General features: G+C 42.1%; 2 protein-coding genes and 1 long non-coding RNA gene across 3 annotated transcripts in view; all 3 read left to right on the forward strand.

The window, feature by feature from the left end:
- Nucleotides 1-18,145, forward strand: part of LOC309493630 (uncharacterized protein) — a 456,302-nt gene that overhangs the window by 277,598 nt on the left and 160,559 nt on the right. The gene's annotated exons all lie outside the window — the stretch shown is intronic.
- The window catches only part of LOC309493988, a 53,136-nt gene that overhangs the window by 7,463 nt on the left and 27,528 nt on the right, over nucleotides 1-18,145 (forward strand). The window lies entirely within an intron of this gene.
- LOC309493713 (adhesion G protein-coupled receptor E3-like) lies at nucleotides 1,609-13,144 on the forward strand. The gene is made up of 12 exons (XM_082162921.1): nucleotides 1,609-1,782; nucleotides 3,099-3,167; nucleotides 3,311-3,515; nucleotides 4,098-4,217; nucleotides 5,046-5,227; nucleotides 5,334-5,495; nucleotides 5,571-5,777; nucleotides 5,855-6,087; nucleotides 6,269-6,335; nucleotides 6,419-6,510; nucleotides 6,589-6,751; nucleotides 13,020-13,144. The coding sequence occupies exons 1-12, from the start codon at nucleotides 1,708-1,710 to the stop codon at nucleotides 13,074-13,076; spliced, it is 1,632 nt and encodes a 543-aa protein (XP_082019047.1). The 5' UTR covers nucleotides 1,609-1,707; the 3' UTR covers nucleotides 13,077-13,144.

Consider the following 18,145-nt stretch of genomic DNA (forward strand, 5'->3'; position numbering starts at 1 on the left):
TGCTTCAAATGTGTGTAGTTAACAGTGAGTGGTGGTTTCAGACATTATTTTATTAAAGTGCATTTGTCAGTGCCGCACTCATACTGACTCTTATTCTGCCTGACAGAAAGAAAAGCTCGTAGCTTACTGAAGGCGGAGCAGCTTGACTAAAAGTTGAACTTTTAACTTGACAAGGCGTTTTATAACATGGCACGATAATCTGAAAAAGCAGAAGAGATATGATAATGGCCAAAGACTCTTGTTTAATGCATTAATTTATATGTTTATATCTAAAACAACCTTTTCTCTTTTTTCATCTCCAGGCTAGCTAGGGTAAACAAAGTGCAAGAATTTATTTTAAAATCTATATTATTTGCCGTTTATAATGTAAGTGAATCTTCAAAAAGATCAGGGTAGCTACTCACCAATATCAAATTACAAGAGGACAGTTTGTTATCTTCTGAACTATTCAGAGATGTGTCAAAAGTCTTTTTCTTCATATTTAATAGCTCTCCAATACGATCTTTGTTGATGAGGAGCTTAATATGATCACCATTCGCTAATGCACGTGCTGTGCCTGCGTATGTAATTGACTCCTCCCCCATTAAAACCATTGTAGGAACATTTACAACATTTATTACCCCCTTTTTTAAACGTTTTTAATGACTTATTTTATTTTCATGAATGTGATCCTGAGAGTAAATACAGGAAAATCATTTGGAAATCCTTGGCGGGCTGCGCCGGTGTTAAGCACATGTTTGGTGGAGCTAAAGCCTCAGTAAGCCTCGGTCCAGCGCCGCCCGCCACTGATTGTTGGTGAAAATAATCTATTAAAAACAAATAACCACTTTTGGTCAGTGATGACATTAGTGATTCATTACTTTTTATGATGAAAATTAAATCACCTGATCATCTTTGTTGCTTGTTTTCTTTTGCAACAATTTATGTGTTTTAATAAACACTGTTACAAACTGACATAAAAAGTCAAGAGTCAAACTGCCCCTGACCTCTGCACTTTCCCCTAGCCCTGAATGTTTGGTGTGTGTGTGTGTGTGTGTGTGTGTGTGTGTGTGTGTGTGTGTGTGTGTGTGTGTGTGTGTGTGTGTGTGTGTGTGTGTGTGTGTGTGTGTGTGTCTATATAAAAGAGTGTGTGAAATGTGAATTTGCAGATCATTGCATACATTTTTGTATAACATGAAATTAATGTCTGCACACAAGCTACTGTATATTAAGTGAGATTTATTTGTATTATTTTTTTTTTGACTGAGAGGAGATAGATTTAGATTGTATGTCCATATATGCTTTTTTAATAATAATAATAATTCCACAGGCAACGTTTCTTCATTCCCACATTTATGGTCGCATCCATCATTTTATTTTTTTATAATTTCTTTAATTCTGACTGCTGCTAATTTATTAATCTTGTTTAGCACAGTGATTTATCACTGATAGTTTTTTTTATTTTTATTTTTTTTTACCTTTATTTAACTAGGAAAATCACATTGAGGTTAAAACCTCTTTTACAAGTGAGACCTAGTCAAGACAGGGTCGAAAATAGCAGGATTATGTGCTGGTAACATGAGTTCTGCTCCTCATGGAGAAACATCATAACAGTTTAAAGTGAGACACTGACTTCCACTCGATCTAGACTAAGATCAAAATGAATAAAATACAATATAAATGGATAGGACTTTATGAGATTATTTTCTAAACTTTTGTCTGACGCAGATGTATTTTATTATTGTCTTCATGCTGATTTCTGTCATTGCAGATATAAATATAACGCTGGAGGAAGGATGCACCGTAAGTTGAGTTTCTGAAATTGAAGTTTTATATTTTGTACACTGAGGAGTGTTAATTTAACACTGGGGAGTTTGCTGTGTAGCCTATGCAATTTTTTGGGGATATTGCATACAATTATGTGATTAGATAACTGGACTGATCAAGCTCATCACACACCATCTAACTTTTTTTTTTTTTTTTTTTTTTTTTTTGTCATTCTGAAATGCCTGTCATCAAAATGATTTGGTTTGATTATCTCCCAGAACTGTCACACACATTAGGCATCTGAACAAAAGATAACATGACAGTGATACCCAGTCAACTATTTGATCTCACAGTGATCTCACCACGAGCTCCCAGGATACTCATACTATGGCCACAATGTGAGGTCAAAGTGTGCAAAGCCTAGATATCCAGCATGCATTGCAGCATGAAGCTTTTGATCGTCATCATTGTTGAGATTCATACACTGATACTCGATGTCTCTTTGTGTCTAAATGACGTAGTAATGCACATGTTTGTGTCTTATTATGCATTAATCATCCTTCATAAATGATTATAATACTGCTGAATTTCAAACTGTATAATGAAAGTTAAATTATAATTTAAAATATACAATTAAAAACACCTTACAAAGACTGCACACTGAATCTAGATGATGTTGTTATTACCAACAACAAATCAAAATCACCTGGACACATTCTCTTTTAGCCATGACAAATGTGTCTTACAAACACAGTTACAGCAGCCAAAAAAAAAAGTATGTTTAAAAGTCACAAGCCAAACTAAAGCAAACACTGATCACCATGTGACACCACTGTGACATCACTGTGATAGTGTTGAGAAACAGGAAGTAGAATCTCCCCCCAGTGACTGATATTTGAGCCGCCTCCTCTCAACCTGCTCAACATTTTGAATTCACAATGAGCTCAAATACACGAGCTTCTCTTGTTGCAGCTGCTTCCATTTTTATTACTGATGTTTTGAGCCAGTTTTTCAGGAAGTGGTGATTTTGTTCTCTTGAACACATGGAATGGAAATGGTGATATTTTATGCAATATTATTTATTTTTATTTTATTTTTCTCAATTCGTAACTGGAAATGGTTAATTAGTTCAAAGAGTAGTGCAATAAAATGTGCATTGTAGATATCTGTTATGTGAAATATGAATGTGCTGTTCTATTTATTGTTGCTAGATTTGTGTTGTGTGTCTGTACTAACATCACTGAACTTTCACAGTGACCTTCAGTGCAGTAACAATACATGTTTGGCTCTCTGTTAATATTGAAAAACATGATCAAAATCAACAGCCTATTGCTTTCACAATTGTGTTTCAGAGTCAGAACTGTTTCCAAAATCTTCTTGAGAAGATCGAGAACATCACATCACAAGTGCTCTCTGTGACTGTAAGTCTTCAAGAGAAAAATAATCAAATAATCAAACATTTGTCAGTTATATACTGTAGATAATATATGATTGACAAAACAGTGCTGTCTTATTTGCTCTGTTGACATTTACTGTGACACTGTTTATCTGATCAATAAATTAGACTGTGACCAACATTTTGACTGTGGCCTTCAACGCTTCAGGGAAGATTTTAGAGTCATCATCATCATCATCATCATCATCAGTCAGCCCAGCTGAACTAGCCTCCTATGGAAACCTTATCTTAAAAACCAGTGAGAAACTCATCTCTACATTGGTGAAGCCGACAGACACAAGTGATAATGTCAGTTTTACTCTTGCTGTTGTAGGTGAGTGGAGAAACTGTTATTATTGATGATGAAACTGAGATTATATATGATATCAGGGAGTTTATATAGTCTAGAAAGCAGCGGTGGATCACAGGTGTCAGACGGTGAGGATGATAAATGCAACTACAGTAACTATATAATTGTGAAGAATTACAAATAATTTAGACAGTGTTTTCTTCTCTTTTTGTGTCTTTTGGTTCAAAGTCATTCATCATTTGGTAGAAGCTCATCACATTAGACAGATGATTTTAAGGACATTTTGGAGATTTGGATTTGGAAGCTAAACCAGTTGGGAACTGAAGCACTTGTACAGTACTTGACTATACAGTGTACTGTAAGATCTAACAATCGACCTCAAGATGACCTTATAGTTAATAGTGATTAATTTAATCTGCTAACTGAATACATGTAAATATAAGTAAACCTGAAGGGTTCATCAGAGATGAAAACCCAACAATAGTGAATATTCATTTTATTTGTTTGTCTTTTGTGCAAATTCAATGGAATTTGGACTTTCATAAAAAATATAATAATTGTAAATGAATTAATATAGCACATAACTGCTTGTTTGTTTTTCATCAGAGGTTGAAGTCTTCATGGTTGGACCCAATGTCAACTTAGATAAAATCCCTCGACTTGACACGACAAATTGTTCTGTGGACATCGATCTCATTGGGATCGCCAAGAACAACAATGAAACAAGTATGTGAGATGTTTCTGTAGGTTTGAAACATTTTAGAAAGAGTTATCATCCCATTCCCACATAGCAACATTTTTACGTCCCAGATCCGCTGCATAATTTATTACTGACTGTTATAATATTGCTGGATCTCATGCTGCAGTCACACAGTGTTTGTGATGTGAAAATATTAATGGAACAACACAACTGTTAGATTCAAAAGACATCAGTGAATCAGTCTATTTCATGATGATTATAAAACCATCAACAGGAAACCATCATCACCTGATCTCATTTCACTAGTAATAAGTGAAGCTGGTAATGCTGTTTGTGGAGTTGTTTAATCCTCCTCTGCTGAGATCTTCACAGATTTAATATCTTCTTTTCTCTTCAGTTGATTTCATCTCAGGCTGTGTCTGAAGTCAGTTGTAGTTCTTGTGTTTCTGCTCGTCTCTTTTTCTGTTCTCTTCTTTCCTTCAGTTGATTCTGCTTGTTAACAGGCTTATTAAGGCTGAGATGACTCCATATTTAATATACACAGGTTTTTTGGCTCAGATAAGGTCCAGTTCTGGTTTATTTCTTTGCTCTTGGCTGACATGTGGCATTGCTATGGCCTGCTTGTGGCCCAGATCTGGCAAACAGGAGTGAGCCGCCCAAGGGCCGTCATTCCACGCTATATGTGGGCCAGATCAGTTTTCCACATGTGTGCCAGACGTGGGCCGGATCTGGGACGTCAAAATGTTGCTATGTGGGTTACCACTTAGCCACATTTGCTTATTATAATTATTATTTTTTTATTGTTGTTATTATTGTTGTAGTATTGTATGTAAGCTTCTGTTTCTGTCACACAGGATCAGCTGCTGTGGCTTTCATGAGTTATAACACAATGGAGAATCTACTGAAGCCAGACTTCTTCAACACATCAAATGACACGATTAAAACCATGATGTCCACTGTGATCTCAGCTACTCTTCCCAAAACCACCAACACTAAACTCACCAAACCAGTCAACTTCACCCTCAAACACATCAGAGTGAGAGACTGAAATGTGTTTATGTCCAACCTGAGAACTGATGAACATCTGAAAACATCTAATATTCAGTGTTATATTTTCTGCATGTTCTTTCTTGTTTTTGCAGGAGTTTGACCCCGACGGTTCCCTGTCCTGTGTGTACTGGAATATCAGCGAGTGGATTGTAGATGGTTGTTCTGTTTTAAAGACCAACAGCAGCTACACTGTGTGTTCCTGTGTTCATCTGTCCACATTCGCTCTCATCATGCAAACCAGCCGCCCATCAGAGGTACGAGAACATTTATAGTGAGCATTGAAGAACAGCACAGATTTGGCACTCATGTACTCTGACATGTTTTCTCAGAGCGACTCACTGCTGGACCTGTTGAATTTGGTGTGTGTGATCGTGGGGCTGGTGTTCTTCAGTTTGGCCCTGTTGACCTTTGCCCTTTGTCAGTGGAGTCCTGGAGTGAATAATGTGGCTCGAATCAACCTCTGCCTGAGTCTGCTGTTGGCTCACCTTCTGTTCCTGCTCACACAACAGTTCCTGAGCCTCATACGCCCTCATCAGGTGAGAATGATGAAGGAGCCCTACAGCTCAGCACAGTCTCACTGAGAATCATCATAACCGTCTCTCATGATCTCCAGGTGTTGTGTGCCGTGATATCAGGTGTGCTGCACTTCCTCTTTCTCTCCGGCTTTGTGTGGATGTTCATTGAAGCTGTGCTGCTCTTCATCTGTGTGAAGAACCTATCACAGATCAGCTCCAAAAAGAGGGAGGTGCTTAGCAGTGGATTCCTGTGTGTTATTGGATATACGGTTGCTCTGGTTGTGGTGGCCGTGTCTGTCGGGCTGCTTCCTGAAGGATACGGCAGCGAACAGTGAGTTGTTGTTGTGTTTTTAAGTTCATTTGATTAGAGGGAATTAAAGCAGCTTGGGGCTTTTGTGACATTTCTTATCTAATAAAAAAAATAAAAAAATAAAAAAGACTAAAAAGTCAACACCAGACATAGTATTTTTGACACATTCATTCAGTTCTTATATTATGTTTCCTCTAAACAGTTGCTGGATTAAAATGGATAAAGGTTTTATCTGGAGTTTTCTGGGTCCTGTTTGTGTCATATTAGCAGTAAGCACATTTCTTATTTCTCATGATTTTAATTTGTATTAAAGGGAAAACAAGGTGATTATTTATTATTTTGTACTTTTCAGTTAAACATGATTCTCTTCATCAACATCATCATCAGTCTGAGCTCAACTCTCAAAAATCTGAATGCTGAAGTTTCACAGATGAAACAAACCAAGTAACAAACATTCAGATTCAAACACTCCATAGAAGAAAAAAAGTAGTCAATAAATACACTTTAACTCTTTCTCTGCAGGATTATGGTATTTAAAACACTGGCTCAGTTTGTGATTCTTGGTTGCTCCTGGATTCTGGGTTTCTTCACTAATGGCAGGAAGGAGCTGGAGATCCTCTTCCTGATCTTGAACTCCCAGCAGGGAACCTTCATCTTCCTGGTCTATTGTGTCCTCAATAATGAGGTCAGACATCACTCAATTTACCACCACACTGTTAGACCTTACCAGGTTTTTTTTACAGTAAAATACTGGCAACACTGTTGCCAGTAATATACTGTTAATTGTACAGTTCTTTACTGTAAACTACAGTATGTTACTGTAAAGGTGCACTAAAACTCTCGTTAACTAATTTCACTTGCAGAAACCGACTGCCTTAAATTGACCAACTGTCATTTTAACACTAGAACTGCCATGGCGGTCATTTTGACCGTTTTGAATTTTATATCTGCAATAACTTTGTGGAAAAAATAAATAAAATCCTGCTGGTACCTGACTTTTCCTAAAAGTGTGTGTATTTTCGTTTGAAATGTTTTTCATATTTATTACACATAAGGCAAAAAAAAACAAAAAACATATTTACCTATTTCGGCCATAAACGGTCAAATTGACCGCACTCAATTTCGCGGTATTCTTTTGTTAAATTTCCCGCGGTTGACCTTTGTCTCTGTCACTGTCAACAGAAAAGGTCAGTAACGGTCCTAGGAGTTAGCGTATATGCTAATTTCTACATACAACAAGTATATTAGGCTAATAATATATAACTACGTTATCGGCAATATTGCTAGGCTAAAATAAAATGTCTAAAATGAATGAGCGAATGAAGAGGAACATGACTGGAACCATGGCCCTGGAGATGCTTCAGAACTTACAGAGTGATGATTCGGATGCAGGGGAACAATCGGATGTGGAAAGTGACAGTGACGTTTCCTGGGTGCACGAAATCATTTCCTCATCATCAGAGAGTGATTCAGAGTCCGAGTCCACATCAAGGAAAAAGAGGCGGCTGCTATCATCAGACATGGCGGATCCAGATGTTCCGCTCATGTCAGATGATCCTGGTGAGCTCCGCTGCTCTGTGTTTTGCTCAGTGCCCGAAGTGGGGCGGTACTCAATGTACCGGCACTTAGGACTGTAACGATACGCAACATAAAACTGAAATCGCGATACTCAGAGCCACGAACCTGTGTCGCGGTGTGAGAAAGAAGAATACAATTATTATTGTAGGGAAGGATAACAATTCCCAGAGTTATCCTTCCCGTCCAGATCTAATGCTACCACATCTTCAAATTAGGCCTACTATTAGTATTATTTGAAATTAACATTATAAAATACGTAGACCTACACCACAAAACTAGTTGAGGATAAATTATTTAAAGTTGGGCAATTCCAGCTTTATGGACGTGACATTTGCAGTCAAAACTTGAAATATAAATTTAATACTAATATATTGAAACTTCTGTTTATATATCATAAAGAAAAATATTACAAAACATTAGAAAAATATAGGCTAAGTCTAAATATGGATTTTAAATTTAATATGAGGGAAATACAAATGCGTTACGGTGAAAAAAAAAAAAAAATAGGTGGCAAAATATTTTTTTAGTAATTCTGTGCATTACACTGCGCAAACCAAAAGTAATACTTCTCACCTGATGAAGAAGGGTTGGCTCTCCACAGAACATAATATATATTTTTTAAAAAATTTTTCACATAAGTTCACATTTATGAGGAAAAAACAATGTTACGGACTTGAGCGCTCTGAATGCGGCACTAAATATTGCATTAAAACTTTCACAGAGACCTCAAACAGAAAGCACAAAGCCTTTCTTTAAAGAGAATTTCGTTTTGTATTAATTATATGTTCATTTTAATCAATGTTTCATATATATATAAATGTTTACATGTTAATTTAGTTTAGTTTGTTTTTCAACAGTTGTTACAAAGTAAACAGAAGTGTTATAGCTTTGGCCATTTTTTATTTATTTTAGCCATTCTATTTAATATATTTATATATTTATATTTATATATTTATTAATATATATATATATATATATTTAATTTATTTATTTTATTCGAACCGAATCGTGGGTTTGGTGTATCGTTACAGCCCTATGGGCACTTCTACATTTTATTGGCCTACGCAAAAAGTAGTTTTATATTAAAATAGCTATTTTAATATGCTATTATTATTGTTATAGGCCCTCCCAGACCAGTTGTAGTCCTTCCTGCTCTTGAGCCAACTGTGCTCAGTCCGCCCTTAGAGACAGAGACGGCTGTGGAAAAAGGGAAGGATGGGACGGTGTGGACGGTCCTTCAGTCAACTGAACGTCCAGGGAGAAGGCAGAGCCAAAATGTCCTGACTGAAGCTGCTGGCCCAACAGCGCATGCCAAGCGCAACATCGAAGATGCGCTCACTGCCTTCTTGTGTGTGTTTGATGATGGAATGCTGAAGCATATCAGGGACTGCACTGTGGCTGAGGCACATCGGCATCGTGGTGACAGCTCATGGAAACTCACAGTGGCTGAACTAAAAGCCTTCATAGCCCTGCTATATATCCGTGGCGCACAAGGTGCAAAAAACATGGAGTTAGACAGCATGTGGTCAGAAAAATGGGGCTTTCCATTTTTCAAGGAAACCATGGCCAGAAATCGCTTCAGGGAGATAATGAGATTCGTGCGGTTCGATGAAAAGGACACCAGACGTGTGCGCCTGCAGGATGACAAGTTTGCCCTGGTGTCGGCCACTTGGAACAAGTTCGTTCAGAACAGCATAGCCTGCTACAAGCCCGGTGCCGACATCACAATTGATGAGCAGCTGTTCCCCACCAAGGCCCGGTGCAAATTTATACAGTATATGGGGAATAAGCCTGATAAATTCGGCATCAAATTTTGGCTGGCTGCAGATGTACAAACCAAATATATGCTGAACGGGGCTCCGTATCTGGGAAAGGAGGAGACGCGGAGCAGAGGTCAGCTTGTGGGAGAGAGTGTGGTGCTGAGACTGGCGGAGCCATTCCTTGGGAAGGGAAGAAATATCACCACGGATAACTTCTTCACGTCGCTCAAACTGGCCACCGCCTTACAGGCAAAGAAGACCAGCCTGGTTGGCACCGTGGGGAAAACGAAACGTGAGTTGCCCCCTTCCGCGAAAGAACAAGCGGAGCTGTTCAGCACAAAGGTGCTGAAATGTGCTGACGCAACGCTCACCATCTACCAGGGAAAGCCGCGGAAGAATGTGTGTATTTTGAGCTCCGTGCACACAAGCGTGGGCATCACCGATGGGCCGAAGGCAAAGCCCGAGTCGGTGACGTACTATAATAACACCAAGTACGGCGTGGACGTCCTAGACCAGATGGCAAGGGGATACTCGGTGAAAGGCGGTACACGTAGATGGCCAGTCGCTGTGTTTTATAACATCCTTGACCTGGCTGGGATCAATGCCCACATCCTCTTCAAGGAGTGCACCAGCAGCAAATTACCTAGGAGGAAGTTCATGCAGCAACTTGCAGAGGAGCTGAGAGCACAGTTCATGGAGGAGAAAGGAGCAGTGTTGCAGTTCCAGGCACAAGGTTCCAGTCAGCAGCAGAAGCAACCACCGCAGCAGACACCAAAGCGGAGGCAGTGCCAGGTTCGGAAAAGCTGTATTAAAAACAAAACCCACGACACCTGCTGCAAATGCCGCAAACCCGTGTGTGGAAATTGTGCGAGGAGAAGAGAGGTCACTTGCCTTGACTGTGAAGCTTAAATAGCACTATATTGATGTAAATAGTTAACATACAATTTGTAATATAGGCTAGTGTTTTTATGTTTCTGTAGCCTATTCTTCCTTCTTGATTCTTCATTGTTTTGTTTTAGATCAGCTCGTTTCCAGCTTTTTTCTATTAGCCTATTTTTTCTGTTATTATATTAAAATAAAATATTTTATAATTAATTATGATACTTTCAGCTGTTATTATCTTGTTCTGAGTTATGTTGAATGGATATGGAAATGTAGCCTATCTGTTGTGAATATGCGATAATTGCGGTAGGCTACAAATTGTATTATTATTTATAAATGTATAATTAAACTTGTTTAAATGTACATTTTGGTGTTGTTTTGTTTTTAAAAGATATCCTAATTCAATAAATGAATTAATCTCTCAATTGGCTATTTATCATTAAAGATATATATTGTTTTGAATCTAGCGGTCAAAATGACCGCTTGCGGCAGTTCTAGTAGTTATGGAATTCTGGCACTTCTAGTGTTAACGTATTAACTAAATGTATAATGCATTAATAACATGAGCAAAGTATTACTGTGAACAGTGTTGGGGTAGTTACTCAAAAAAAGTAATTAGTTACTAGTTACTAGTTACTTATGTAAATTGTAATGAGATTACTTTACTAGTTACTGCATTTGAAAAGTAACTTCACTACTTATTACTTTACTTTCCCATTTCTTAATTTACCCTGTAGATACGGACAAAAATCATAGCCCTATCATCACTTAGCCTGTCCGCATAGTGTTTATAAATGTAGCCTATACAAAATGGCATGTAAACCATATGAAAGAACAATATCCATGTCTGCACAAAGAAATATGCCTCACTTTAAAATCCACAAACAACAGGATAAAGGACAAATGTCTGCGGTGGTAGACACATAATCAGGGCTGGACTGGGACAAAAAAAAAATCGGCCCTGGCATTTTGCCATAATAATAATAGCACACTAATATGCATATATTGTAAAACAAATGCACTGAAAAATAAAGGAAACTTTCATAATTAGTTTTGTACAAATTTTTATACTTGAAAGAGATATAAGCACATGATCTTTTATTTTGATGGAAAACATGGTTTACAAACGCGTCTCATTAAATTTATAGTAAATTACGGTAATTGTCAACTATGCAGATGTGGAAATAATGCGTTACTGGGTAATGGATTCCTACACTCATGACATCCCATACACAAAATAAATATATTTGAAATATATTTTCAGAGTATAGTTTGGAATATATGCAAATATTTGAAATTGGCCCAATAAATATATTTCACACTTAACATCATATATTTTTGTTATATTTCAGAATATATTTCAATGTATTTGCCATTTGGAATATATGCCACATATATTTTGACACTTTTGGGGACCCATACAGAAAAAAAGTACATTGAAATATATTCTGAAATATAACAAAAATATATGATGTTAAGTGTGAAATATATTTATTGGGCCAATTTCAAATATTTGCATATATTCCAAAATATACTCTGAAAATATATTAAAAATTTATTTATTTTGTGTATGGTTTGAAAGTAACTGTTAGTTCTGCTTACCGCAGGCTCTACACTTTCTCATCTCTGTCCTTATCCTCATCATCAGCCACGGGAGCATTTTGACACATTTTACAGCGTCTGCTTGAAGGGCCTGTGTCTATTTTTCACGCTAATTTTCTCTGCACATTCCTTGCGTTTCTTCTCCATCTCTCAGACTATTTTGACAGATACACACTGACACACTGCACGCTCGCTCAAAGCCCAAAGGGGGAGGTGTTTAAAGATGTGACTGGACCAGCCCAGTGTCAACCAAGAAAAGATCCAATGGGCCAAGGTGTTTCATGGGCCGGTCAGCTATCAGGAAAACAAAACTGACGAAGACTTTTTAAACTAATGCATTACACCGGCACGCACTTACTTAACCCAGCGCCGCCAATTAAGCAAAACGAATGGGCCGCCGATGTACGAGTTTTATGGTCCGTTAAAAAAAAAAAATTGAGATGTCGACCCAAAAGGCACGTCAGCCCACTCACTGGGAATCTCCCGGTAGTCCCGATGGCCAGTACTTGCTGCCTGAGCATATAAAGTGCATTTCACGCGAATATTTTTGTCCTTTCGAGCAATAAACTGAAAGTAATATGAATATCGCCACTGGCCGAAACCCCCCTGTCTCCATCTCCGTCTCCATTTCCCGCTCCCTTTCGCACCAGCAGCTACGTCACTCAAATCGATCGCGCGCGCACACACACACAGACAGACATGCACGCAGCACAAACAGATCAGAGCTTTACACGCAGGCAAACACGACTTGGGTAACGCAGGAAAGCGCGTTCCTATAGTCTAGTAAAGTAGTGTAGTTACCGATATAGTGTAATGCGTTACTTTATTTCGTTACCCAAAAAAGTAATATCGTTACTGTAATCCGTTACTTTGTAACTCGTTACCCCCAACACTGACTGTGAACTTATTTCATTTGATATCACAACAACATTTTTGCAAAATGAGCAAGTGTCAGAAATTTAGAAAGCAACATTGTGACCCAGGCCCAGATTTTGTGACGGAATGTCCAAATGAGTGAATATTATTACTTAAAATTAAGTGTTACCGGAAATTCCACTGTGGTTCATGAGTTTCAGAGGTTAAATGGATGTCATGAAGTCACTCAGCTCCTCTCGTCTCATTCTTGTCCAGGTCAGACAGCAGTTCAGGAAGTTCTTCAGATGTCTTTGCTGTGTCAAACAACACTGAGGACTACAGCAATCACGATCAGGAAATAAAAAGTGCCATTATTATACGTGTATTTTATATAACAGAGTGAATGTTTTGGGAATTTTAAATTCATAATTCAACTTGAATGGTAGGAAAACATGTTATACGAGTGTCTTATTTTATAGCTGTTAATGTTATTGATGTAAAGCTCTTAAATTTGATTTAGTCTTTTGTAAACAGGATTTTTTGGTGGAGGGTGAAAAGCATATTTTTTACAGATTCTTCAGAATAATTAAGCTGAAATATTTTCAATGTTGGCCAAAAAAAAAACTACCAAAAACTGTTTCATGTGTGCATGGTGAAGGGAAATTAATGAATTTACATTCAGAGTTGTAAAGTTATAAATTTGTCAATCTTGCAAACATATATTTTTGTTTGTGAAGGTCAGAAAGCTGTTTCTTTTTGTAAGGACCCATTTTACAGTACACTACTTTAATTGTCTCGTACAAAATATGTCATAAATTTATTTTTGAGAGGGAGGGCCAGAGGATTTATCGGTATAGTGATATAAATTTAAATGTGCAGCTAATGTCTCATTCAAAGTAAATCTGTGTCTTGAGTTTTTGTATTAAAACACGTGAGAGATTTCACATTTAAGGTCACATTCACACTTTCCTGTATTATTCAAATGCATATTTGTTACAAAATATCTTAACAAAATGATAGTCAAAGTCATAGGCTCAGTCACCCTCAGCACTACACTTCCCAGTATCATTCCTGTTCACCACCTGCACACACTCCTCCATCACCTGAACACACTCCTCCATCACCTGCACACACTCCTCCATCACCTGCACACACTCCTCCATCACCCGCACACACTCCTCCATCACCCGCACACACTCCTCCATCACCCGCACACACTCCTCCATCACCCGCACACACTCCTCATCACCTGCACACAGTCCTCCATCACCTGCACACACTCCTCCATCACTCCTCCATCACCTGCACACACTCCTCATCACCTGCACACACTCCTCATCACCTGCACACACTCCTCATCACCTGCACACACTCCTCATCACCTGCACACACTCCTCATCACCTGCACACACTCCTCATCACCTGCACACACTCCTCATCACCTGCACACACTCCTCATCACCTGCACACACTCCTCATCACCTGCACACACTCCTCATCACCTGCACACACTCCTCATCACCTGCACACACTCCTCATCACCTGCACACACTCCTCATCACCTGCACACACTCCTCATCACCTGCACACACTCCTCATCACCTGCACACACTCCTCATCACCTGCACACACTCCTCATCACCTGCACACACTCCTCATCACCTGCACACACTCCTCATCACCTGCACACACTCCTCCACCACCTGCACACACTCCTCCACCACCTGCACACACTCCTCATCACCTGCACACACTCCTCATCACCTGCACACACTCCTCATCACCTGCACACACTCCTCATCACCTGCACACACTCCTCCATCACTCCTCCATCACCTGCACACACTCCTCATCACCTGCACACACTCCTCATCACCTGCACACACTCCTCATCACCTGCACACACTCCTCATCACCTGCACACACTCCTCATCACCTGCACACACTCCTCATCACCTGCACACACTCCTCATCACCTGCACACACTCCTCATCACCTGCACACACTCCTCATCACCTGCACACACTCCTCATCACCTGCACACACTCCTCATCACCTGCACACACTCCTCCACCACCTGCACACACTCCTCATCACCTGCACACACTCCTCCATCACTCCTCCATCACCTGCACACACTCCTCATCACCTGCACACACTCCTCATCACCTGCACACACTCCTCATCACCTGCACACACTCCTCATCACCTGCACACACTCCTCATCACCTGCACACACTCCTCATCACCTGCACACACTCCTCATCACCTGCACAAACCTGCACACACTCCTCATCACCTGCACACACTCCTCATCACCTGCACACACTCCTCATCACCTGCACACACTCCTCATCACCTGCACACACTCCTCATCACCTGCACACACTCCTCATCACCTGCACACACTCCTCATCACCTGCACACACTCCTCATCACCTGCACACACTCCTCATCACCTGCACACACTCCTCATCACCTGCACACACTCCTCATCACCTGCACACACTCCTCCACCACCTGCACACACTCCTCCACCACCTGCACACACTCCTCCATCACTCCTCCATCACCTGCACACGCTCCTCATCACCTGCACACGCTCCTCATCACCTGCACACGCTCCTCATCACCTGCACACGCTCCTCATCACCTGCACACGCTCCTCATCACCTGCACACGCTCCTCATCACCTGCACACGCTCCTCATCACCTGCACACGCTCCTCATCACCTGCACACGCTCCTCATCACCTGCACACGCTCCTCATCACCTGCACACGCTCCTCATCACCTGCACACGCTCCTCATCACCTGCACACGCTCCTCATCACCTGCACACGCTCCTCATCACCTGCACACGCTCCTCATCACCTGCACACGCTCCTCATCACCTGCACACGCTCCTCATCACCTGCACACGCTCCTCATCACCTGCACACGCTCCTCATCACCTGCACACGCTCCTCATCACCTGCACACGCTCCTCATCACCTGCACACGCTCCTCATCACCTGCACACGCTCCTCATCACCTGCACACGCTCCTCATCACCTGCACACGCTCCTCATCACCTGCACACACTCCTCATCACCTGCACACACTCCTCATCACCTGCACACACTCCTCATCACCTGCACACACTCCTCCATCACCAGCACACACTCCTCATCACCTGCACACACTCCTCATCACCTGCACACACTCCTCATCACCTGCACACACTCCTCATCACCTGCACACACTCCTCATCACCTGCACACACTCCTCATCACCTGCACACACTCCTCATCACCTGCACACACTCCTCATCACCTGCACACACTCCTCAATCACCAGCACACACTCCTCATCACCTGCACACACTCCTCCATCAACTGCACACAGTCCTCCATCACCTGCACACACTCCTCATCACCTCCACACACTCCTCATCACCTGCACACACTCCTCCATCACCTGCACACACTCCTCATCACCTGCACACACTCCTCATCACCTGCACACACTCCTCATCACCTGCACACACTCCTCCATCACCTGCACACACTCCTCATCACCTGCACACACTCCTCATCACCTGCACACACTCCTCATCACCTGCACACACTCCTCATCACCTGCACACACTCCTCATCACCTGCACACACTCCTCATCACCTGCACACACTCATCACCTGCACACACTCCTCCACCACCTGCACACACTCCTCCACCACCTGCACACACTCCTCCACCACCTGCACACACTCCTCATCACCTGCACACACTCCTCATCACCTGCACACACTCCTCATCACCTGCACACAGTCCTCCATCACCTGCACACACTCCTCCATCACTCCTCCATCACCCGCACACACTCCTCATCACCCGCACACACTCCTCATCACCCGCACACACTCCTCATCACCCGCACACACTCCTCATCACCCGCACACACTCCTCATCACCCGCACACACTCCTCATCACCCGCACACACTCCTCATCACCTGCACACACTCCTCATCACCTGCACACACTCCTCCATCACTCCTCCATCACCTGCACACACTCCTCATCACCTGCACACACTCCTCATCACCTGCACACACTCATCACCTGCACACACTCCTCATCACCTGCACACACTCCTCATCACCTGCACACACTCCTCATCACCTGCACACACTCCTCATCACCTGCACACACTCCTCATCACCTGCACACACTCCTCATCACCTACACACACTCCTCATCACCTGCACACAGTCCTCCATCAACTGCACACAGTCCTCCATCACCTGCACACACTCCTCCATCACTCCTCCATCACCTGCACACACTCCTCCATCACCTGCACACACTCCTCCATCACTCCTCCATCACCTGCACACACTCCTCCATCACCTGCACACACTCCTCCATCACCTGCACACACTCCTCCATCACTCCTCCATCACCTGCACACACTCCTCCATCACTCCTCCATCACCTGCACACACTCCTCCATCACCTGCACACACTCCTCCATCACCTGCACACACTCCTCCATCACCTGCACACACTCCTCCATCACCTGCACACACTCCTCCATCACCTGCACACACTCCTCCATCACCTGCACACACTCCCCATCACCTGCACACACTCCCCATCACCTGCACACACTCCTCCATCACCTGCACACACTCCTCCATCACCTGCACACACTCCTCATCACCTGCACACACTCCTCATCACCTGCACACACTCCTCATCACCTGCACACACTCCTCATCACCTGCACACACTCCTCATCACCTGCACACACTCCTCATCACCTGCACACACTCCTCATCACCTGCACACACTCCTCATCACCTGCACACAGTCCTCCATCAACTGCACACAGTCCTCCATCACCTGCACACACTCCTCCATCACTCCTCCATCACCTGCACACACTCCTCCATCACCTGCACACACTCCTCCATCACTCCTCCATCACCTGCACACACTCCTCCATCACTCCTCCATCACCTGCACACACTCCTCCATCACTCCTCCATCACCTGCACACACTCCTCCATCACCTGCACACACTCCTCCATCACCTGCACACACTCCTCCATCACTCCTCCATCACCTGCACACAGTCCTCCATCACCTGCACACACTCCTCCATCACCTGCACACACTCCTCCATCACCTGCACACACTCCTCCATCACCTGCACACACTCCTCCATCACCTGCACACACTCCTCCATCACCTGCACACACTCCTCCATCACCTGCACACACTCCTCCATCACCTGCACACACTCCCCATCACCTGCACACACTCCTCATCACCTGCACACACTCCTCCATCACCTGCACACACTCCTCCATCACCTGCACACACTCCTCATCACCTGCACACACTCCTCATCACCTGCA

The sequence above is a fragment of the Leuciscus leuciscus genome, assembly GCF_965113295.1.
Source record: "Leuciscus leuciscus genome assembly, chromosome: 3".
Lineage (NCBI taxonomy): Eukaryota > Metazoa > Chordata > Actinopteri > Cypriniformes > Leuciscidae > Leuciscus > Leuciscus leuciscus.

What these genes read in the sequence shown, in the direction of transcription:
- LOC309493713 (XM_082162921.1), top strand. Translation starts at nt 1,708, where the DNA reads ATGTATTTTATTATTGTCTTCATGCTGATTTCTGTCATTGCAGATATA. An exon ending in TCACCCTCAAACACATCAGA is followed by an intron (nt 5,228 to 5,333) that starts GTGAGAGACTGA and finishes TTGTTTTTGCAG; the next exon opens with GAGTTTGACCCCGACGGTTC. An exon ending in CTGTTTGTGTCATATTAGCA is followed by an intron (nt 6,336 to 6,418) that starts GTAAGCACATTT and finishes TGTACTTTTCAG; the next exon opens with TTAAACATGATTCTCTTCAT.